Source organism: Amblyomma maculatum, chromosome 2 (genome assembly GCF_055883805.1).
Source record: "Amblyomma maculatum isolate TAMU_Amacu chromosome 2, ASM5588380v1, whole genome shotgun sequence".
In the NCBI taxonomy this organism is placed as follows: Eukaryota; Metazoa; Arthropoda; class Arachnida; order Ixodida; family Ixodidae; genus Amblyomma; species Amblyomma maculatum.
Window position 1 is genome coordinate 183,402,441 of NC_139345.1, and position 23,652 is coordinate 183,426,092.

At 45.8% G+C, this 23,652-nt stretch overlaps 1 protein-coding gene across 1 annotated transcript in view; it reads right to left on the reverse strand.

Moving 5' to 3' along the window:
• LOC146200576 (endothelin-converting enzyme 2-like) overlaps window positions 1–23,652 on the reverse strand; it is a 60,631-nt gene that overhangs the window by 12,986 nt on the left and 23,993 nt on the right. Inside the window, exons 7-8 of the mRNA XM_084592398.1 lie at window positions 22,755–22,853; window positions 17,468–17,542 (exon numbers count right to left, since the gene is read on the reverse strand). Of these exons, the coding sequence (XP_084448524.1) occupies window positions 17,468–17,542; window positions 22,755–22,853 (174 nt within the window). The remainder of the gene's footprint in view (window positions 1–17,467; window positions 17,543–22,754; window positions 22,854–23,652) is intronic.

Here is a 23,652-nt window from a genome sequence, read left to right on the forward strand (position 1 = left end):
CTGCATATTGATTTTCAAGCCTACCTTTCTACTTTTCCTGTCTAGGTCATCAATCATTATTTGCAGTTCATCCCCCGATTTGCTTAGCAAGGCAATGTCATCAGCAAATCGCAGATTACTGAGGTATTCTCCATCTACCCTTATCCCTAACTGCTCCCATTCCAAGTCTCTGAATACTTCCTCTAAACAAGCTGTGAATAGTACTGGGGAGATTGTGTCTCCTTGCCTAACACCTTTCTTTATGGGAATTTTGTTACTTTCTTTATGCAGAACTATGGTTGCTGTGCAGCCACTATATATATCTTCCAGCACTTTCACGTACGGCTCGTCTACCCCCTGATTTCGCAAAGCCTGCATCACCGCCGAGGTTTCAACTTAGTCAAATGCTTTTTCGTAATCAATGAATGCTATGTATAAGGGCTGGTTATATTCCGAGCATTTTTCTATCACCTGATTGATGGTATGGATATGATCGATAGTAGAGTACCGTTTCCGAAACCCTGCTTGATCCTTTGCTTGATTGCAGTCTAAGGTTGTCCTGATTCTATTAGCGATTACCTTAGTAAATACCTTATACGTAACAGACAGTAAGCTTATTGGTCTGTAATTTTTAAGGTCCTTAGAGTCCCCTTTTGTATGAATGAGGATATTGTTTGCATTCTTCCATGGTTCCGGTACCGTTGATGACACCAGGCACTGCGTATACAGGGTGGCCAGTTTTTCTAGCACGATATCCCCCCCCCCCCCCCCCCGTCCTTCAGCAAATCTGTAGTTATCTGATCCTCTCCAGCTGATTTCCCCCTTTTCATAGTTTCTAGTGCTTTCTTGACCTCATCCTTCGTCACTGGTGGAACGTCTGACTGTTTTTCCCTACCGCCAATCTCATTACGGTCCTGACTATTTTGGCTACTGTAGAGATTTGTATAGAACTCCTCGGCTACTTTGACTATCTTTTCCATATTAGTGATGCCACTACCCCTAAAAACCTCATACCTGTTGTGTCCCTACAATGCCCTATGCTTATTTATCCCGGCATTTCTTCGCCCTTTTGCTTTAAGTGATTGCTCATGCTTTTCAATGTATGCCAATCCTTCGTTTACCCATACCCCGAGATATTTATATTCTGTCACTCTGGGTGTTTCTGGGTCATTTTATTCTGGGTCGATGGATGGATGGAATGGATGGAATATAGGAGCGCCCCCTTTAAAACAGGGGTAGTAGCAGTAGCTATCATGCTCATTTTTCTCCCTATATCTTAATTATTGATTTGGATTGGCTAACTAAACCATCATTGTATTTATTAAATTTTTATTTCTACACTACTAACATTATGTCACTTCTCTGCTTTTAAGCCACCAATCTTCCAGTCGTTTTGCAGTTTGAAGTATCTTCCAATATGTGCAGCGCCCCCTAGCGGAGGCATAAATGCCGAGGCCGGCCGCGAAAGCGCCCCAGGGTCCCCTCTTGTCGGTGCATCCTCATCATCATAAGCTGGACTGTACTGACCGCAGCTTCACGGCCTCTCAAATATTCCTCCAATTCACACGGTCCTGTGTTATCCTACACCCGCTTGACCCCTGGAAACTTCCTTTTCATCCTACCGCCTAATTTTCTGCCACCCCCTGCTCCGCTTTCCTTCCTTCGGAATTCAATTTTTGCTCTTAACGAACACCGGTTTTTCTCTATTCGCACTGCACATCACTCCCATGCCCACTTCTTGATTTCGAGCAGAATGCCATTAGCTATAGTCAATGTTTTTATCCTTTCTGCACGCTTCCTATCTCGTAACTTTATAAATGCCTTTTACTGTTCCATAGACCTGTGCGTCGTCCTCAAATTAAACAGAACCCTTTTCGGTAACCTCTACATTTCAGCCCCGTAGGTGACTACAGGTAAGATTCAACTCTGGTATACTTTCTTCTTGAGCGATACCGGTTAGCTGCTAGTCATAACCTGGAAGTACGCTCCAAAGGCACTCTACCGCAAGCTTATTCTCTTACTCATTTCCCTTTCATGGTGCGGATCTGCAGTTACTGCGTGTCCCAAGTAGACATAATTGCCTACCACTAGCAGCACTTCGCTACTTATTCTAAACTGCTGTTCCTTTCCGAGACTACAAAACATTATCTTAGACTCCTGCATATTAATTTTAGGCCTACCTTATCTTTACGATTTCTCTGCCTAGGTGATCTATCAATGTTTGCAATTTGTGCTCTACGTTACTTAAAAAAGCTATGTCATCAGTGGATCGCAGAGTATTGAGTTAGTTTTATTCTATCCTTGTCCCTAACTGCTCCCATTCAAAGTCTCTGAATACCCCTTTTAAGAAAGTTGTGAATTGTACTCAGGATATCGTGTCTCATTGCCTAACATCTTTCTTTAAGACAACTTTAATAATTTTTATGGATGGCTATGGCTGTTGTGCAACCACTATAAATACCCTCCAGTATTTCACATATGTCTTATCTGCACCTTGATTTCGCAAAAGGTGCTTAACTGCAGAGGTTTCGACTTAGTCAGATGCTTTCTCGCAATCAAGCAATGCTATGTGGAGGGCTGGCTACATTCCGAGCATTTGTCTTTTTCATGATCGATGGTAGAGTATCTTTTCCAAAATCTTGCTCTATATTTTGGTTGACTGAAGTCTAAAATTGCTCTGATTCCATTAGTGATCACCTTAGTAAATTCATTGTACGTAACCTCCCTTCCTTTCCCTTCACGAATTACCGAACGAATAATAAGGAGATTGGGGCGCAATATTTTGAGTCCTCAGCGACCCCTTTCTTATGGATTGTGATAATGCTAAAGCTCTTAGAATAATCTGCCACCTTCGTTGACATTAGGAATTGCGTATACAAGGTGGCCAGTTTTTCTAGAACGATATACTCATTGGCGTTCAGCAAATCTGTAGTTATCTAATCCTCCCCTAGCTAATTTCCCACTTTCCATAGCTACAGAAGCTTTCTTAACCTTGTCCTTCGTTACTGGCGGGACGTCTGATTGCTCTTCACTACTGCCAATCTCATTATTTTTGCGACTGCTTTGGCTACTGTATAAGTGAGTATAGAACTGCTCGGATACTTTCATTATATTGCCCATATTACTGACGCCATTGCCGGCATTGTCTTTTAGAGCATACATCTCATCTTTGTCCATCGACAATTTCGTCTTCACCGCTTTCAGGCAACCACCATTTTTTATAGAATAAAACGCTCGATCTTCTCCATATTATGCTTCCCAAAGTCGGAAATTATAAGCCTATTGACAAGCTTTGACAGCTGTGCTAGTTATATCCTGTCTGTTGTGTTGGAGGTTTTCATACTTTGTCATTTCTCAATCAAATATACATCTGCTTAGATAACTTACCGGCATCCTCTCTAACGATCTTATCGCCTTGTTCCACATTGCCTTGTTTAATGATATCATGACGGTTATGTTTCTCTATTTAGCCGTACTACAACGCAGTGCTGAAGGGCTACAATAACGTCATAGATTCCTAAAGGGAGAGAACACCAGACATAACGTGTCATGGGATTATGGTGCAATTGAAAAGATTTTTCCTCATATAATGTAGACAGAGATCTATATTATCAATGAAACAAGGCTTTCCAATCTTAAATTACCCAGTGAAAGACGCATAAAATGATTGACGCAACCTCCTGCGGTGAGCCGCTGCTACTATCACTATAGTACCCCACGTGACATTAAAGGAGAATTTCACTGATTTTCGCAAGTGCACACAATGTTTTTTCTTCCAGAAGTACTTCTCATGCTTTATTGTATTTCTGCTCTCTCCAGGGGCCTATTCAATATCATCCCTCCTTTCGTATCTCCAGTGGGATGTTGTCCCCTTTTGTCGCTAGATGGCGCCAAAGTGTTTTGAATTCCTTGGTTGAAGCGTGACTAGGGCCCACTAAATATTTCTTTGACGAGACGTCCGTTCCTGCACAGTATACCAACCTTGAGTGTGGAAACTGAAATGGATGCCACTTCACACTAAATTCTAATCGCTGTTTGGCGGGTGACATGTATATTTGTTTTCGGTACGTGTCTTTTCCCCTTCATGGATCACTGCCTTGTCGTGGCGGAGGGGCTTGCGAAACTCGATGAAGTCGTGAGCTCTGCTGTGTAGGGCCACTCAAGATAGACAGGTCACGGCAGAGAGTTCTGACAAAATGTGATTCACTGGAGAAGGCAATGACAACCCACTCCAGTATTTCCTGCCAAGAAAACCCTATGGCCAGTCACAATAGCATTAATGATATGGCGCCGGAAGATGAGCCCCCCAGGTTGGAAGGCGTCCCATATGTTACTGATGATGAACAAAGCGTGATTCTTAGTATCTCCATGACGAATGAAGCGGCCGGGTTAAAGCCAAAAGGACGCTCAGTTGCGTATGTGTCGGGAAGCGACCGGGAAGTCCGATGTTGCAAGGAGATATATCACATAGCAGCATGGAATGTAAGATCTATGACGCAAGGTAAACTAGATGTCGTCAACCGAGACATCTAGTTTGCTAGGGTAGTAAGGAAAGACTTGCGACGATCGTATAAAAGGGCATGAGGAGCTCCGTGTCTCGCAGGAAAGAGCTTATATTGCTAACTGCGCAGCGGAACCAGATGGTATAGCTGATTTCGATATACCGGGTGAGGTGGTCCACAGCTATTACCAGGTATCCAGAGATTTCCTGCCGCAGTCAATGGTAACTTCGAAATGTTTAAGAGGGCAGGTAAGAGGTTGAAGTAGGCCCACTGGAGGCAACGTCGACCGTTTACGGCATTGGCATGGCACACGAGAGGCAGCACACTTGGTAACCCTCATTCAGAGGCCGGGCCAGAAAAGTGGCTTTTGATAAGTCTTATGGTAGCCTAAGTGACTAGCGGTGGGATCGTCGGAAGGAGGCTTGCAAGATCTGACGGCGAAGAGAACTGGGAACAACAGGCAAGCGCGGTTTGCCGAAAGGGTTAGGTATGCCGAAAGGTTATGCATGCAAGTAAAGCAGTCCACTCTGAATTTTAAAGTTAAGTTGGTGGCGCAGTGTCAGGTAGGCAGCAATCGACGCGGTATTCGCATTCTGGATGGACAAATAATTTGCATGCGCTGGCAAGGAAGTACAGGCAACGAGAGAAGGCATCAGCGTCAATATGTGTACTTGCCAGATTTGTAAGTTATTGTGAAATGAAATTCTGTAAGTCTGAGAATCCAGCGCCCGTGCTGGCTAGTTAATTTTAGAGGGAAGAGAGCAAACAGAAAGCTTGGTGATCAATTACTGTCATGTAATGCCGGCGGCAAAGGTAAGGGCGACATTTTTGAACAGCCCATAAAACTGTATGGCACTTTTTCGGTGACAAGGTATAGTTCTGCTCAGCCGTATTCAGCGAGCGGCGGGCGTAAGCGACAACCTTTTCCATATATTAGTCTTGTTGCTTTAGTATAACGCCTCGCCATATACGCGGCTTGCATATAAATGTGCAAAACGTTGGCTAGGACTTATCAAGATGGAAGATAGTATGGATCTGATGAATCACTGCCTTGTCGTGGCGGAGGGGTTTTCGAAACTCGATGAAGTCGTGAGCTCTGCTGTGTAGGGCCACCCAAGATCAGACAGGTCACGGCGGAGAGTTCTGACAAAATGTGATTCACTGGAGAAGGTATAATGGCAACCCACTCCAGTATTTCCTGCCAAGAAAACCCTATGGCCAGTCTCAATAGCATTAATGATATGGCGCCGGAAGATGAGCCCCCCAGGTTGGTAGGCGTCCCACATGTTACTGATGATGAACAAAGCGTGATTCCTAGTAGCTCCAGGACGAATGAAGCGGCTGGGCTAAAGCCAAAAGGACGCTCAGTTGCGTATGTGTCGGGAAGCGACCGGAAAGTCCGATGTTGCAAGGAGATATATCACATAGCGTCATGGAATGTAAGATCTATGACGCAAGGTAAACTGGATGTCGTCAAGCGAGAAATGGACATATTGAACATTGATATCTTGGGTATCAGCGAGCTCAAGTGGACCGGAATGGGAGAATTTAATTCCGGCGACCAGTATGTCTTTTGTTGTGGGCACGAATCCAAGACAAGGAATGGGGTCGCTCTCATAAGTAAACAGAAGAATGGGCAAAGCAGTGCTAGGGTACAACCCCAAAAACGACCGAATGATTTCACTTCGGATCCAAGGTCACCCTTTCAACATAACAGTTATCCAAGTCTATGCACAAACCATGCTACTGCTGAAGAAGCTGACGAGAGATTTTATGCGGACCTGCAATGCTTTTTAGACCGCACTCCATCATCATACGTCCTTCTTCTCATAGGAGACTGGAATGCTAAGGTGGGGAGTGAAGAAATATCCGGAATTAAAGGCAAGTTCGGTCTTGGTGGGCCAAATGAAGCTGGGCAGAGGTTAGTAGAGGTTTGTCAAGAAAACAACCTGACCATAGCGAATACTCATTTTCAACAGCACAAGAGGCGCCTGTACACATGGACTTCACCGGACGGTCTGTACAAAAATCAGATCGATTATATTCTTTGCCGGCAGGGATGAAGAAGCGCTATACAAGCAGTAAAAACAAGGCCTGGGGCCGATTGTGGCACCTATCATCGGCTTCTTGTTGCCAAATTTAAGCTTCGATTGAGGAAAACGCAGAAAACTAGAAGACCTTTCAGGTATGATCTGGATCAAATTCCATCAGAATATGCTGTGGAAGTGAGGAATCGATTTCAGGATCTAGAAGACAGAGGGCCTGAAGAGATGTGGACTGATGTTCGTGATATAATACAAGAAGTTGCTACTAAGGTAGTTCCAAAGCAAAAGAAATGCAAGAAAGCAAACCGGTTATCTGAAGTAGCTTTGCAAATAGCTGATTAAAGGAGGATGGCAAAAGTTATGGGGCAAAGAGAAAGACACAAGGTTCTGAATGCGGATTTTCAGAAAATAGCAAGGAGAGATAAGAATGCCTTCCTGAACATACAGTGCCAAGCAGTTGAGGACAACAGCCAATTGAGGAACACAAGAGCTCTGCATATGACAATCAAAGATATCGAAGGAAGCTTCTGTGCTAAGCTGGGCGTGATAAAGGACAAACGAGGCAGGGACCTCACTGAAGCCTCAGAGATAAAGAAGAGGTGGCAGGAATACACAGAAGTACTGTACAAGAAGCACCCAGATGTGCAAACCCAACATAAGACGGTTGTGATTACTGATCTCGAACCGGGCATCCTGAAGAGGGAAGTTGAATGGGCCTTAGCCAGCCTTGCTAAAAACAAAGCTAGCGGAATTGATGGCATTCCAGCTGAGTTGCTTCAAAACCTCAACCATGACGCTGTTAACATTCTGCATACATTATGTCAGAAGATTTGGGCAACCCTGCAGTGGCCACAGGATTGGAGGAGGTCAGTTTACATCCCCATTCCAAGGAAAGGCGGTGCCAAAGATTGTTCTAACTACCGCACGATCGCGCTTATTTCGCATGCTAGCAAGGTGATGTTGAAAATCCTCCAAGGTAGGCTGCAGCAGTATGTGGATCGGGAGCTTCCGGATGTGCAAGCTGGGTTTCGCAAGGGCAGAGAAACTAGAGACCAGAATGCCAACCTTCGCTGGATCATGGAAAAAGCAAGAGAGTTCCAGAAACCCATCTACTTCTGCTTTATTGATTATGCGAAAGCGTTTGACTGCGTTGATCACAGCAGATTGTGGCAAGCTCTCCAAGAGATGGGAGTTCCAATTCACCTCACCTGTCTCCTCAGGAACCCGTATGAAGGGCAAGAGGCTACAGCCAGAACTGGACATGGTCTTACTGATTGGTTTCCGATTTAGAAAGGAGATAAGGCTGCATACTGTCGCCCTGCATATTTAACCTATATGCTGAGTGCATCGTAAGGAAGGCCGGTCTGGACGAGTGTTCAGCTGGAGTGAAGATTGCTGAAAAACGTATCAAAAACCTTAGATATTCGGATGATACCACTTTAATGGCAGAAAGTGAAGTAGAACTCAAGAGACTTCTGATGCGCGTACAAGAAGAGAGTGAGAAGTTTGGGCTTAAACTGAACATTAAAAAGACAAAGATCATGGCGTCTTGCCCTATCAAGTGGTGGAGCATCAAGGTACAAGAATTGGAAGCTGTGACAGATTTTCTCTTCTTGGGCTCCAAGATTACCCCGGAAGGAGACTGTAGCCATGAAATTGGAGACGCCTGCTTCTGGAAAAGACAGCCATGGCTAGCTTTGACCGCCTAGCAAAGAGCAGATACATTAGTCTGCCAACCATGATCCGTGCTATAACTCGTGCTATGGTCTTTCCAGTTGTGATGTATGGATGCAAGAGTTGGACTGTGAAGAAGGCTGACCGCCGAAGAATTGACGCGTTTGAATTGTGGTGCTGGCGGAGACTCTTGAGAGTTCCTTGGACTGCCAGAAGATCATATCAGATGATATTGTCGACCATAAACCCTGATTGCTCATTGGAGGGTCAAATTCTACAGTTAAACCTCAGCTACTTTGGTCATCTGAGGAGAAGAGAGGAGTCGCCGGAGAAAGATTTGATGTTGGGAAAGATTGAGGGTCACCGGAGAAGGGGTGGAAAGCGAACGCGATGGTTAGATGGCATCCTCGAGGCGCTGCAGATGAAGTTATGTGCTGTTAGGAAGATAGTGAGAGACCGGAAAACGTGGCGTGATATGGTCCATAGGGTCACGAAGAGTCGGACACGACTGAACGACTGAACTGAACTGAACGTCTCTTTTGACGATCCCCAGTCGTCATTGCGGTCGCTGCTCATGGTTGACAGCATCGGGCTACATAAAAATGGGCACGAGCACTGATCGAAAAATTCTTGGTAAAGTTTTCTACAGCGGTTCCACCAAAACCATTATAGAATCAGCACTTTAGACATGAATCGTTCCATTGCGCCAAAATTGTTTTGCCTTTAAAAAGCACGCTCCACAAAAATAGCTGGATCCAAAGTGGCACAGGATAAAAGGTTGGCTGATTTATGGGACTTAACGTCCCAAAGCGACTTAGGCTAGGAGAGACGCCGGAGGGCTCATAAACTTTCGATCACTTGAGTTTCTTTAACGTGCACTACCATCGCACAGCACCCAAGCGCCTTGTTTGTCGCCTTCATCGAAAAGCGGCCGCCATGGCTGATATTCCCGAATGACTGGACGCAGCAGTCTGGCGCACTAACCCTTGGACCGCCCCAGCAGGGTACAAGAAAAAGGGGCTGTGCTATGTGAAATAGGATCTCGGATACCAAACACTGCAATGATCCTCTAAATATGGTTGATGATCGATTACAGGTAAAACCAACGCTTTGCCATTAATATGCTAGTAAGATGTAAAAAACCAACGCTTTGCCATTAAGATGCTAGTAAGATGTAAAGAAGCAGTCAGCAATCCATGTAATAATTATTGTCTCGTACATGTCAGTGAACATGTTTACGTGTGCGAATCGACTCGTGCGGAATTACAATGCACATTCGTCGCCAATAAGAGGCAGCTAGCACACGCATATTATGAAAACGCTTGAGTTTGATGCAGTCTGCAATCCATGTAATAATTATTGTCTCGCACATGTCAGTGAACATGTTTACGTGTGCGAATCGACTCGTGCGGAATTACAATGCACATTCGTCGCCAATAAGAGGCAGCTAGCAGACGCATATTATGAAAACGCTTGAGTTTGATGCAGTCTGCAATCCATGTAATAATTATTGTCTCGCACATGTCAGTGAACATGTTTACGTGTGCGAATCGACTCGTGCGGAATTACAATGCACATTCGTCGCCAATAAGAGGCAGCTAGCACACGCATATTATGAAAACGCTTGAGTTTGATGCAGTCTGCAATCCATGTAATAATTATTGTCTCGCACATGTCAGTGAACATGTTTACGTGTGCGAATCGACTCGTGCGGAATTACAATGCACATTCGTCGCCAATAAGAGGCAGCTAGCACACGCATATTATGAAAACGCTTGAGTTTGATGCAGTCTGCAATCCATGTAATAATTATTGTCTCGCACATGTCAGTGAACATGTTTACGTGTGCGAATCGACTCGTGCGGAATTGCAATGCACATTCGTCGCCAATAAGAGGCAGCTAGCACACGCATATTATGAAAACGCTTGAGTTTGATGCAGTCTGCAATCCATGTAATAATTATTGTCTCGCACATGTCAGTGAACATGTTTACGTGTGCGAATCGACTCGTGCGGAATTACAATGCACATTCGTCGCCAATAAGAGGCAGCTAGCACACGCATATTATGAAAACGCTTGAGTTTGATGCAGTCTGCAATCCATGTAATAATTATTGTCTCGCACATGTCAGTGAACATGTTTACGTGTGCGAATCGACTCGTGCGGAATTACAATGCACATTCGTCGCCAATAAGAGGCAGCTAGCACACGCATATTATGAAAACGCTTGAGTTTGATGCTTCCAGAGGCACCCTTTCACCTCTCTCTTGTGATTATGATATAAGAAATGATCGCGTAAAGTGCGCGTTTGTTAAAAATACGTTTCCACAGTAGAAACAAAACAGAGCAATCGTAATTGTTCCAAACACACCTAAGGACAGCTGTTGAATGAAATGAATTTATTTTCTTTAAAACGCATAATCGGTACCGATCTATTACAGTAAACCTGACGTATCGTGTAACACTGTACTCGCCATTAATATAATTAAAGAGCACTGCAGAATCTACATTGGAGTAATGCGAAAACACGGATGCTGCTGTTGGTTGCTTCTGGTTGCTTCTAGTATCTTAATTCACTTCTTCTTTGCCAATTTTAGTCTTCGGTACTTTGAAATTGCGCGCCAACCCCTTCTTATGCCCCTTTTCGGCTCTACTTCCGGTTGCGCGACGTCACATCCTCTACCTCACATAATTCACTTCTTGTTCGCCCATTTTAGTGTTTGGTACTTTCAAATTGCGCGCCAATCCCTTCCTATGCCCTTTGTTCGGCTCCACTTCCTGTTGCGTGATGTCACATCCTTGACGCCATATCCACTACGGCACCCGTCTCTCTTTCCGCTTTCACTCCCGCTTTCCTCCTTTCCGTTACGGTGCGGTTCAGATGTCCACAGAACAATGTGCAGTTACGGCGCCTTACCTTTGATGTCAACCAGTTATTCCAAGTAGTTACCTAATTAACTTATTGGCCTAATTATTTTTTGAAGCAACGTTACGTCAGCCTCTATCGATTGACACCACTCATTAACCTTTACCACTTCTCAATCACCCGCAACTGCTGCGGACATGATTTTGCGGACGCGGTCTGCGGACAGAAATCTGGGACCATAGCGAAGTAACGCTTTCTGTTAAAAAAGGGTACGCTTTTAATACATTTAAGCCGAGTAGAAATTGCGAAAGGTTTTGCGCAGGGGTGGATGTTGACCGAGACGACAACGTTAACTAAACAGCGCGAGAGTGTGTTACTGTTTAATACGCGTTGTTCTCGGCTGCGGTGATAGCTGCATCTTTTCGCACTCACTTTCCTCGAGGAATTACTGGGTTCAAAATCATCATTCCGTAGGTTTTTCGGAAGATGCAAGCCAGAACATTCTTGGTTCGGTTTGGCCTTTAGAAGGAGGAGGAGGAGGAGGTAAACTTTATTTAAAGAAGAGGTCGTAGGCGCGGGGTGGGTTGACGTTCCCGTCCCCACGGTGGGCTCCTTTTCTATGCCGGACGCCAGGTGGCCAACCGACGATGTCGTTCGGCGACCTCTTCAGCCCGCTCCGTGACTCGGAGTTGAACCTCCTGGTCGGAGCTGAGCAGCGCGGCCTCCCACTGAGATTGGGTAGAGAGCTGCAGACTCTGTGATGGCTTGTCTTGATTACATGAGTATAGGATGTGTGGTGTGTCTGCCTTTTGATGTCCACAGAGAGAACAGACAGGGCTGAACTGCTCTGGGAACCATATGGAGTACATGTACGGATTAAAGAAAGTGTCTGTTTGAAGCTGCCGCCAGGTGACTTGTTGTGTTTTACTTAGAGATCGATGTGGTTCTGGGAAGATTTGTCTTTCTTTCTTGAAGTGGATAGTAATTTCTTTGTAGGTTGTCATCCTCTCCCTGGCCGACCTGAGCTCAGGGCAGCGCACCTCCCGGTTAACTACGAATCCTCGGGCAAATTTGTGCGCTGCCTCGTTCCCAGGATGGTCCGAATGGGCAAGGACCCAGATCAATGTGATAAGGCGGGTATGGGAGATTTTTTGTAAGATTTTGATGGTTGCGGAGTGGGCCCTTCCTTTTGCAAAATTTCGAATTGCGGTTTTAGAGTCGCTAAGGATGTATATGGCAGTGGTGGAGGTAATGGCTAAAGCTATGGCAGCCTCTTCGGCCTCCTCCGGAATATTTGTTTTATTGATTGTCGCCGATGCGAGGGGAGAACCTCGATGATCGACAACTGCCAGGGAAAAGGCATCTCTATCCGCATGTTCTGCCACGTCCACGTGCGCCGTGTCTTTCTGTACTGAAAATCTTTCGTGAAATTTTTTTGCCCTAGCCCTTCTTCTGTCCGTATCGTATTCTGGATGCATGTTTTTAGGCAGAGGACGGACTATTAATTGTTCGCGCACATGTCTTGGAATCGGCAAAGCGTGGGCCCGGGTCCCTTCATATTGTATTCCTGCTTTTTTTAGGATGAAACGTCCCGTTTCAGTGCTTGAAAATCGTTCGTATTGTGCGGTGAGGTGTGCTTCCATCATTTCCGCTAAGGTGTTATGAATTTCTAACTTTAGTAGTGTTTCATTTGGGGTATTGCGAGGGAGGTTAAGCGCAATTTTATAGGACTGCCTAATTAGTGAATCCAGGTCGTCTCTTTCTCTAACTGTGAGGGTGACATATGGTGTAGAGTAGATAACTCTGCTAAGAACGAAGGCTTCTACTAGTTTCCTGGTCTCAGCTTCTTTAACTCCTCCACGCCTATTCGCGATTCGTCTGAGGAGGAGGGAAATTTGGTTGACGGTGTTTTTCAGTTTCTTAATTAGTGTGTCGTTTTTTTGGTTTGACTGTATGAGCATTCCCAAGATTCTTAGTGTTTCCACTTGTTGGATGGCTGCACCTTCCGCGTAGATTTTGATCGCAGGCGCTTTATTCTTTCTTTGACGCTTTGGGTGTAGAATGAGTAATTCAGATTTCTGGGGGGAACACGCGAGTCCCGCGGCTTGCGCCTCCTCTACGACTACGTCTACCGCTTGTTGTAGCGTATCTTGTATCGTGCCAATACTCCCCTTGGTGGTCCAAAGGGTGATATCGTCCGCGTACAAGGAGTGTTCTAGGTCTGGTATTCTTGCGAGTTCGCGTGCAATTTTGATTAGAGTTATATTGAATAAAAAGGGGGAGAGGACCTATCCTTGCGGAGTTCCTCTATCTCCTAAAGTGAAGGTGTCAGATTTGATAGTGCCAATTTGAATTTTAGCCGTCCTATCGGAGAGGAAGTCCTTGATGTAGTTAAACGTTCTTGCGCCTACATTCAGCAGTGAAAGAGATTCTAGGATTGCTTTGTGTTTAACATTATCAAAGGCTTTGGTTAAATCTAGGGCTAGGATTGCCCTGGTACTCCTTTCTTGCTCATGATATAGGACTTCGTTTGCAAGTCTTAGCATCGTATCTTGTGTTGATAAATGTGGTCTAAAGCCGACCATAGTGTTTGGATATAAATTCTCTTTTTGCATGTGGGACTGGAGTCTGTCTAGTATGACGTGCTCTATCAGTTTTCCTATGCAAGAAGTAAGCGAAATAGGTCTGAGGTTTTCGAGCGCGAGCTTTTTGCCAGGTTTTGGGATGAATTTAACGATGGCATGTTTCCAAGACGCTGGAGATTTCCCTCCCTCCAACACTCGTTCGCAAAGTCCGCGAGGGCTGTGATAGAAGCGTCGTCTAGATTTCTGAGTGTCTTATTGTTAATGCCGTCCTCTCCTGGGGCGGATGTTGTACGTACCTTAAAGAGGGCTGCTCTTATTTCCGCCATTGTTATGTCAGCATCCAGGATGGAGTTAGGCTCTCCGTTATAATCAGGCAGGGACTTCGTCTCACGGGTTGTGCAGAAGTATTTTTGCTGTAGCGTGTCTATAATATCTTGATCCGTGCCTGGGTCTATGTTTAAAATTTTGGTGATTTCCTTTTGAGTGGTAGCCTTGTTGGATTCCGGATCAAGGAGATGCCGCAGAAGATTCCACGTCTCCCTCGTGCCTAGATTGCCATTCACATTTTCACAGATATGGTTCCACTGCTGTCTCGCTAGTTCTGCGGTGTGGTGTTGAATTTCTTTCGTGAGTGTGACGATCCTGTTTCTAAGCTTTTTGTTATATTTTTGCTTAAGCCATCTTTTTTCTAGGCTCTGCCTTGCCTCCCACATGTACGTAAGTCGGCTGTCAACCGTATTTACGCCTAAGTCATGTACTAGTTCCTTAGTGGCCTTTTCCACATCCGATAGGAGGGTCTGTGTCCAGTGTTCTAAGTCTATGATTGGTTCGTTATTTTGGTCGCGGATAGTTCTAAGTTTGTCCCAGTCGGTGATTTTGTTTTTTCTGGGTTGGGGTTTGAGATTGGCAATGGTGATTTTAGACATTATGATATAATGGTCACTTCACAGATTTTGTCTGGTGTTGCTCCAGCTTAAGTCTGAGAGATTTTTGCCCATCGTTAGGTCCGGGCACGTGTCCCTGGTCACGCTGTTGCCTATCCTAGTAGGTTGCATGGGGTCCGTGTATTGGGTGAGACTTCTTTGCTAGATAAAATCCATTAGGGCCGTTCCTTTCCTGGATATGGTTGCGTGTCCCCATTGCACGTATTGAGCGTTGAAGTCGTCCACAATTAGGGTTGGGTTTTGGCCTGCGATTTGGAGGGATTTGAGTATAGCGGCTTTCGCTGGTCCAGCCGGTGCCCTGGGGTGGCTGTATGCGTTTAGTACGAACAGAGAAGAGGAGTTTCTTCTGCTAGGCAGAATTTCAATTAATATACAATCGAGCTCTACGTTTTCAATCTCGTGGTTAACCACGGTAAGATTTCTATGTACCAACGTAGTGGTTAAAGGCTGTTCTTTGATGTGACATGGCAGAACTGCCCGGTACCCTGGCAGTTTTAGTCGAGACATTCTGGGTTCTTGAATCGCTATAACGTCAGGTTTTTCGGACTGTGACTGAACGTGTAACTGCAGATTTGTTTTTTGTTGCGCATAGACCTGCAGTTCCACTGCCAAATTGTTACGGTTTTAGGATTGACCATTTTGCTGGGATAGATCGATTGGCGCCCCTAGAGCTGAAGGGGGAAGCCGGTGTAAAATTTCATGCAAAACGGCGTCAATTACTCCGAACTTGTGATTTACATCCTGTATTTGTTGTTCGAGTCTTTGTGTTAAATTATCAACTTTTTGGGTTAGACTATCGAGTTTCTGGCTGTGCTCCTCCACTTTTTGTTCGAGTTTTGGGAGTCTATCCTCCACTGAGGTATTTCTTACGTCTGCAGCTACTGCTCGTTTTTTGCGAGGTGTTTCTTCCTTGCTAACTACGCTTACTGGGGTTTCGACTGAGGCGGTCACAGTAGTTTCCATTTCTGTGACTTCCGGCAATGGGAGTGGTTTCCGAGGTGGGTCCTTAGATATGGCGGGTGCTTTTAGTTTACTATTTTCCTCCTCCAAGTGTTTGATTCGATCCGTGAGAATTTGAATGTGGTGGAATGCCTGATCTAGTTTAGACTGTAATGTCTGCAGCTCCATCCCCTTCCCATGAGAGGTCACTCCTTCCCAGCTCACCTGTTTCGGCCCAGGGCTCTGAGTCCGGCTGCTAGTGCTGACGCCTCCTCCATTGCTGCTGCTTCCGTTGCGTCCGCCGCTGCTGCTCCGTCCGCTACGGCTGCTGCTGCGTCCGCTGTCCAAGGACGGGAAGGAGCTCGAGCGGTCCTTCCTTTCGGTAGATGTTGGGTCGTCACATGTCCTTGATTTGGGTCTTGATTGGTGCTCCGACTTTTTCGTTTGGTGTCGTTGAAATCGCTTCTTGCAGCTGTTATCGCCTGTGCGGTGCCCTCCTCCGCAGATAATGCAGACCGGGTCGCAGACTTCTTCTTTCAGGTGTTGGTTGCCGCAGTACGGGCACCGTTGTTGCGGTGGCTCCGGACATACGTCTCTTCTGTGGCCGACTCTTCTGCAGTTTGTGCACGCCTCTACTTTGGGAATGAAGGGGTAAACTGGGTACAGGACTCCGAAGTAGACGATGCTATCTGGAAGTTCGTCCCCGTCGAAGTGAAGCAGGAGGGACTTTGATGTTCTTCCCATGGTGCGTGCTTGAACGATGTCAGGGTTTCTTTTTCGGAATTCGGTCATCATTTCTTGGTGCGTTTCGCCATCGTAAGCCCTATAGATAATGCCCTGCAGGGCCCTGTCCGGAGGGGCGATGTACGACGTCATAACAATGTCTTTGCCTTCTATTTTGATTTGCTTGACTGCGACGTAGCGTAGTGCGTTTGCCTGCACCGGCGTCGATATGGTGATCACATTTTTTGCAGAGTTAGTTCTAGATTGGTCGTTTTCGGCCGCGGACGCGGTGACGCCGCTCGTTGTTGCGATCGCTTGTCTGATAGATTTTCCGGTGTAGCGCGTGATGTCTACGCCACCCGTTGGTCTGTAGATGATTTTATAGTCCTTCTCCGGGAGTCAGGGTAGCGGTTTCTTGGGATGTAGCGGTGGGAGAGGTTTCGCCTTCGGTTTCTCGGACTGCTCATTTTTCTTCTGAGGTGTTAATGACTCAGCTTTGGGGTTCTTGGTACGGTAAGAAACAATTGTCGTCCAATCTGGTGTTTCGAATTCGGCTGGGGAAGCGTTCGTCCCAACTACGGCGTACTCCATGACTGCCGCCGTGGCGTTCGCGCCGCACTAAGCCTGGCGTTCAGGTAAGCAAGGGCGCCGGAGCGACGCTGGATTTAAACAGTCGGAGCTCGGTCTCCCGAGCTCCGATTAGCGTAAATAAGGTCTTGAAAGGTGCCTTGTACACTCACGGTTCTTGTCCGTGTGTCGCAGTCGACGTATCCGGGTGTTTTCCCTTGTAGCAGGTACTCGAAACGCGGAGCCCACACGAAGCACATGCGCCTCAGTTGGCCCCCTAGCGGAGAAACCTTGGCCTTTAGAACTAGTGTCTTGGCATTTCTGTTTGAATCACGTACTCAAGAAATCTTAACTCATGTCAAAATGTGGCAGGCCAATCAGGGGTACGACACAGAAGGTCGTTGCTTGGCTCTGGCGTCCATGTGAGCTCTCAGCACGAATAATAATAAATATGAGCTAGTGGTTAATGGCGATTCCGCATGAATACTCTGAGGTCGAAACAGGTCGTTTAGTGTATCATTACACTCAAGACCAGCTTTATTATACTTAAAACGTTCAGTGCGGGGAAAGCAATTGTGACCCTCCTTACTACTGTGTTCTGCACATAACAATGTATTGATCTAAGAAGGACGCGCTACCTACCTTTTCGAAAATGATGTCCATGTCCTTGACGCCTTCCATATGCTTCGGAAATATGTGCCACTTCACATCACGCATCTGGAAGGAACCAACACAATTGTTGAAATTACTACATCAGATAGACGAAAAAGACATTATGCGGTTACTTGTCGGGGCTTCTGAGTTCGGCTTTACTTATCACAGTTCCATATTTTTTTAGTCCGGAAATATGACCGCGTAAATAGAAAGGCCAGCATACTAATCTATAGTGCTCATGATGAATCGTTTATTGCGAACGGTAGCCTTAGCGCATAAATAGGAGAGAGGGGGGGGGGGGGGGGCACATAAGGTCCGTGTTAAGGGTATGGCGCGAAAGTGTTAACGGTTCCTGTTCACCGGCCTCTTTGCGAATTCTATGTAGTTCTTGTTACATTGATTGCGCTACTTCCTTAATGGGTAAACTTTGACTCGTGCTCTTATAATCTAATTCACACACTTTCGCATGCACTTTAAGCTACCCATCTTTAACCTTTCTGAGCTGTAAGCTTTTCTGTGTGGTATGTGGCTTGGTGGTGTCTTCGCAAAACCGTACTTCTTTATTATCGCCATGACTTCAAACCTACGTGCTATAGCTGCGCTAGCAGGGAAACCATTTCACATATGCTCGGTTACTTTCCCACGTTCAGGGCCGAAACGCTATCCATTCGCTTTGCACCCACACTCACTGACGGAGAAAAACATCCTCGAACAGTGGTCGTGGCGATCAACTGCAGTGAAGGCCTGCCAAGGACTCCTCCGTTTCTGAAAGTGTCCGGCCTGTACAACAGGCTATGGCTTTCCCCAGTGGGCTTTACGCCTACTGACTTGTTTTGTCTTCTGTCTGTTTATCTGTCTTTCTGCTAAAGTGAAGCATTCGCCAGCTAAGGCAGTGGTTGTGAGATAGGAGTTGCATCGATCGGGATAACCGTCATTAATCAATTTCACAAATGCCTGTAAAGGCTGGCGACTGAGATGGGAATCGTACCCACCGGACACCTCAATTGGGTCCCTAGTCTGGAAAGCTACTTACGTGATGGAAACATGTTTGTGCGGCTTATTAGCCAGATTTTATATCTTCATTCACTGCTGTTTCTCATATCAACGCGATAGTGTTAGACGTCGCTGTAAAGAAAACCCGGCGGCGGCGTTTTCGGTGGGGGACAAATCACGGACATAGCTCAGGCAGGTGGTAGCTGTCAGCAGAGATGCGAGGGTACCTGTTTGGTTGTAGGGTTCTGCGGCTTCAAGCGACTACATGCCTGGGAAGATTTGACAGGAGCAGCCAATCCTGGCTTCTAGTTTCGGATGTAAGGTCAAGGGAGTCGAATCTTACAGATCCCTTCCATATTCCGACTCAGACCTGCTGAGCCTAATACTCGCAGGCCGGTTCACACGGGTTCGTTAACAGGTGCTTTATATCTACGTTGCATGGGATTTCACATGATTTGCAAGCGTACGGCTGCATGCGAAAGCCCATGTGTGAGTAAATTAGATATTGAGCAAAGTGGATATAAGTTAAAAGCGTTAATTGTTGGGCTAGTTGGTGATCAGTCTTAAAATTAATCTTGTTTAGCGCAAAAGGACAGTACACACAGTAAGAAGACACGTAGTCAAGTGGACGAGTCTTTGTAATTGTAGCTACGGACAGGAGCCGTTAACGCACTAGAGTGATAACATTACATTCATAACTTAAGTGTCTGCTCCCATTTTGTTTCGGTAGATGACGACTGCATATCTATTAAGAAGGTGCGGAAGAAACTAAAGTGAAAACAGAAGTGCTGGCCCATCTAAATTGCATTTGCCTTACAATGTCGCCTTAATTGGACTATCATTTTTTAACGTCATAGCGTGATAGGCCCCATTTCTCAGGCGATTCGGCGACGGAATCGTAAGCGACAAATCACGAGCATGAATACGCCAGGTGCTAGTTGGCAGGAGAAATGAGCAAGCGCTGATCGGTAGGAGGGTTGCGCAAGGTCACGATGCCACATTAGATCACCTATCTGGCACGAGCTGCCAATGGGGATGAGACGGTAGACTGGAAATCCTTCGTTCTTCCCTCTGGACTCTCCGATCTTAAATTAGGCACGCCATTTATATTCCACGTTGGCGCGTTCGTAGGGCTTGTTGCGAAGAAGATCGGTAGTGACGCGAGAGGAGCCCTCGTGCTAGGCCCGTCATTAAATCATCTTTCACCCTGTCGCCATATTGTGCCGCCTTCTTGCTTGTCGCTACGTAACAACGACTTTGTCAGATGGTATATCTTACAAAGTGGTATCTTACGGCTATATGCTAATAACTATATACGAGATCATAACGCCTAAATCAAGGGGTTAGTGATAAAACCTGCAACCAAATGCATCTTGAGCCTTCCCAGTTTTTATTAATATCGCGCGAGCGTCCATCAATGCAGCGGCGCCGAAGCAAATCAGTTCGGAGATCTGGAGAGGCAACGAGAGCGCGTGTCCGTGATGCAGCTGGAGAGAGCGTCGCGTTATTGGCTTTTCTGCTGCGTGCTATACAATCCTCATGAAAGGTGTCGACGAGTTGCGAAAGCCTTGCATTTGTTTTCTCTCTGCTGCATGTTCATGGTTCCCGATTAGTGCAGGACAGTAGGCGCTGGCTACGCTTGTGGTTAGCGATTATGGACCATTTGTTTTAATACATCATAATGGTCATCACCAGCCGGACTACATGCACCGCAGGGTAAAGGCCCCTCCCGTGCTCCTCTAATTTGTTTCTTTGGTTTGTGGGGTTTAACGTGCCAAAGCAACTCAGGCTATGAGAGACGCCGTAGTGGAGGTCTTAGGAAATTTCTACCACCTGGGATTCTTTAAACGTGCACCGACATCGCACAGTACACGGGCGCCTCGCTTTTAGCATCCCGGTGTGGTGGCGCAGTTGTTACCCGGTCCTTTTTAAGCTGCGTCCATTTGACCGCTGCAAACTACTTAAACTCATCCGCCCACCTAACTTTCTGCAGCCACCTGCTACGCTTTCTTTCCCTTTGAACACAGTTTGTTACCCCAAGCGACAATTAGTTATCCTCCCTTCGCACTGCATGCCTTACACGCCTTCATTTCTTCTTGATTTCTACTACAGTATCATTAACTCGAGCTATTTCTCTTAGCAACTCTGCACACTTTCTAATTTTTTTTATATATTTTTCAAGTGACTACTTCTTTATTAGAGATCTACTGAACTTTGATGAATTCTTCGGAACCTTAAAACACCTTTATAACATCGAATTCTTGGTCAATTCTTTCTCGGAATATTATCTGGTCTGCTAGCCTTTTGGTTAGCGAATCAACTGGATAAAATGACCTGTTGTCGGACTGGCTGGTTCTGCTCGATAAAGAAGATGTTATTACAAGATGTAGCGCTTGCATTTCGGTGCATGTTTCTCTTCTACATCTTCGACAAAGTTTTTGTGCTAACCATCTCCTAGACCAAAGCGATACACCCAGCGACCTTCAAAAGTTCATGCGAGGCGTGTTATGACCTGGCCTGCGCGAAATGGCGGTTGAACCGTCGAACGATGCCACGCCGAACTAAGGGCAACGCCGCATGGGATTCCGAGAGCTAAACATGTGCCGCAACGTCCCCTATCTAGTACACGTTCCAGCGGCGTGAGGACGGGTGCGCGCAGGGATCACGCCATTCGTCGTACGAGCTCTCACTGGCCTAGGGACTACTCAGAGCTTTTGGATGATACCAGTTGGGAAACGCCGCTCCAAAAACTAATTTTTGCATGCATTTTTCGGGTGCCTATTAATTTTCGCGCCATCTAGAATGGGTCAATAGAAGTTATCTGCTATTGCCTTTCGGAAACCACTGCTGTCTTTCTTATTTTCCATCTTAATCAACTCTACAGATGTTGTCTTCAAATAATTTTATTTTCCAGGTGATTGAATATTTATGAAAAATCTGAAAATTTGAAACTTCGATGCCGTTTCCTTTAATGGCGCGGGCACCGTCACTATTCGTATACACTCGAATTTTGACCAACTAAAACCGCCGTTTTTCGATACATGGGCCGTAAGGAAAGTATCGCATTTGGTGTTATTGAAAAGCTCTGGGGACCTATACAAGGACTTTCATGTAACTATACAACACATGCGTCCAACGTATAAGTGTTGGTGGTTGTGGAAAACATTTATCGACAGATATGCGTACATGAGTTATGCATAAGTTGACCCAGAAAGGGCCAGCTCAGGACAGGTGTGCACTATTACCTACTTTACAGGTAGGTAACCGGTCACACTGGGGTGCTTCCCACAGCCGTGGATGATTCTAAACCGAAAGGCCGACCATAATATGGGATAGGGTGTCCAACGACCACAGCATTAGGGAGCATAACAGTGGCTCCTTCCAGATAAAGCCTCCTAAGTAGATGATAAGCTTGCCTGTGCATGTCTGCATGAGTACCTTGATACCGCTCCCTTTTTAGTTGCTGTAATGACTTTTGTAAAGCTAAGAAGATTGACCTTACTGTAATATACAATGCCAAGTGTCTCATGACAGTGGTATTCTGGGTAGGCATGCCGGAACACAATTTGACCAAGGTGACTCACTTCAACCAATTTCATTGAGGAAAGAGCTCTTTGTATGCACACCCCTCTTGCAATCGGAAAGTTTCACCATTATCAGGACAACACTTTAGAACACAAGTATGTGGATGTGAGTGGCAATACAAATCGCATCTTTGATTTGTGCGCTAAGGCTGATCGTTGCCATTCGGCGTCAGTCCGAGAGCAAACATTGTGACCAGCGTTACCGGCGTTGGCGTTGGACAGATCTGTCCACGGCCAGTGCTAAACGGCACAGTGTGCTAACAGCAAACATGCAAGCACAGTATTTTAGCAGGCTGTTCAATCAGTAGGAGGACTGCCTGTCGGCTTATGCATTTGTTTCGTCGGAAATGAAAGGGAGCCACATTATCTGTGTGCGGAGTACAAAAAATTAGATCGTCAAGGAGTCGTTACATGGCCACAGCGGGTAGCATTTAAGCAACACCTCTTTACGGGCGCAAATAGAGAAAGCAATGACACCCTGGACGCCAAGGAAAAGTGCGCTGTTTTAAAGAAAGATCGCGAATTGAGGCAGTCAACGTATATTTCGCATCCACGCAGCCACGACCACCGTAAACACAGACATGATGGACAGCTTGAAACAGTGCGTTGCGAATAGACGAAGAATAAGTCTGAGGGTGACCGAAAGTTAAGTGCTTCAGTCTCCTCGCGTCCTTCACTTGTCTAAGACAATGACTAACCTTCTCCGCTATGATGAGGTTCATGTCCTTGGTTACAGCGGGTGAGTTTTTGAACAGTTCGACGATGCCGTCCTGGATTTGGTGCAGCACTGTTTTCACCTGGAAGGGGGAATGAGAATTTCAAATGGCGATGCTGCCCTTTATTCGGTATCAATGTAATAATCATTCAAACTACTCTTCCTAAAAGGGTGGCTGACTGAGTGCCAGGCGAAAGAACTTCCTGGCTCATGGGCGGTGTGGACAGAATGTGTGACCACCAAATGTGTATGTGACATAACGACAAGAATAACGATAATTAATGATAACTAATGAATTAGCAGAGGATTATTAATGAGACAATGCACCCCAACGTTGTGCACAGATTATCAGTTATCATCATGAGGGTCATTATAAAGGTGAGATACGACATAGAAAAGTGATCACCCACCATAATGAGAGTTTAGGTCACCAGTAAGGGCAAATATATGGAGTCATCAGATCAGATAGATAATTAGTGGTAGCGATGGAACGCTTAACAATCTAGAAACAGAACTAGGCGCGGAACTTGCAAATGCTGTCGCATTTCCGCTGATAAGGAGACTTGCGTGCACGCCTGCAATTTGTCGCTTTTCGCTATTAAGGTTCAAGGACTTTGGTAGGTTGATTTGTGGTCAAAACAAGTCGGTGTGAATCAGGACAGACACAAGGGAAGAAAACAAGATGACGCGTTCCTGGCAACTGATTCTGTTATTGAAGGACATGCTCAAGCAAGCCTGTTCTTCAAGAAACTATAGTTTCACGAAGAAGCCGTGAACGTGTTGCCATTGAACTGGCAGATGTATTTTTTTATTAGAAAAAGGGACTAAATGTGATTAGAGATGCTTTTATTTTCTTGGATTTTTATTTGTTTTCTAAATCA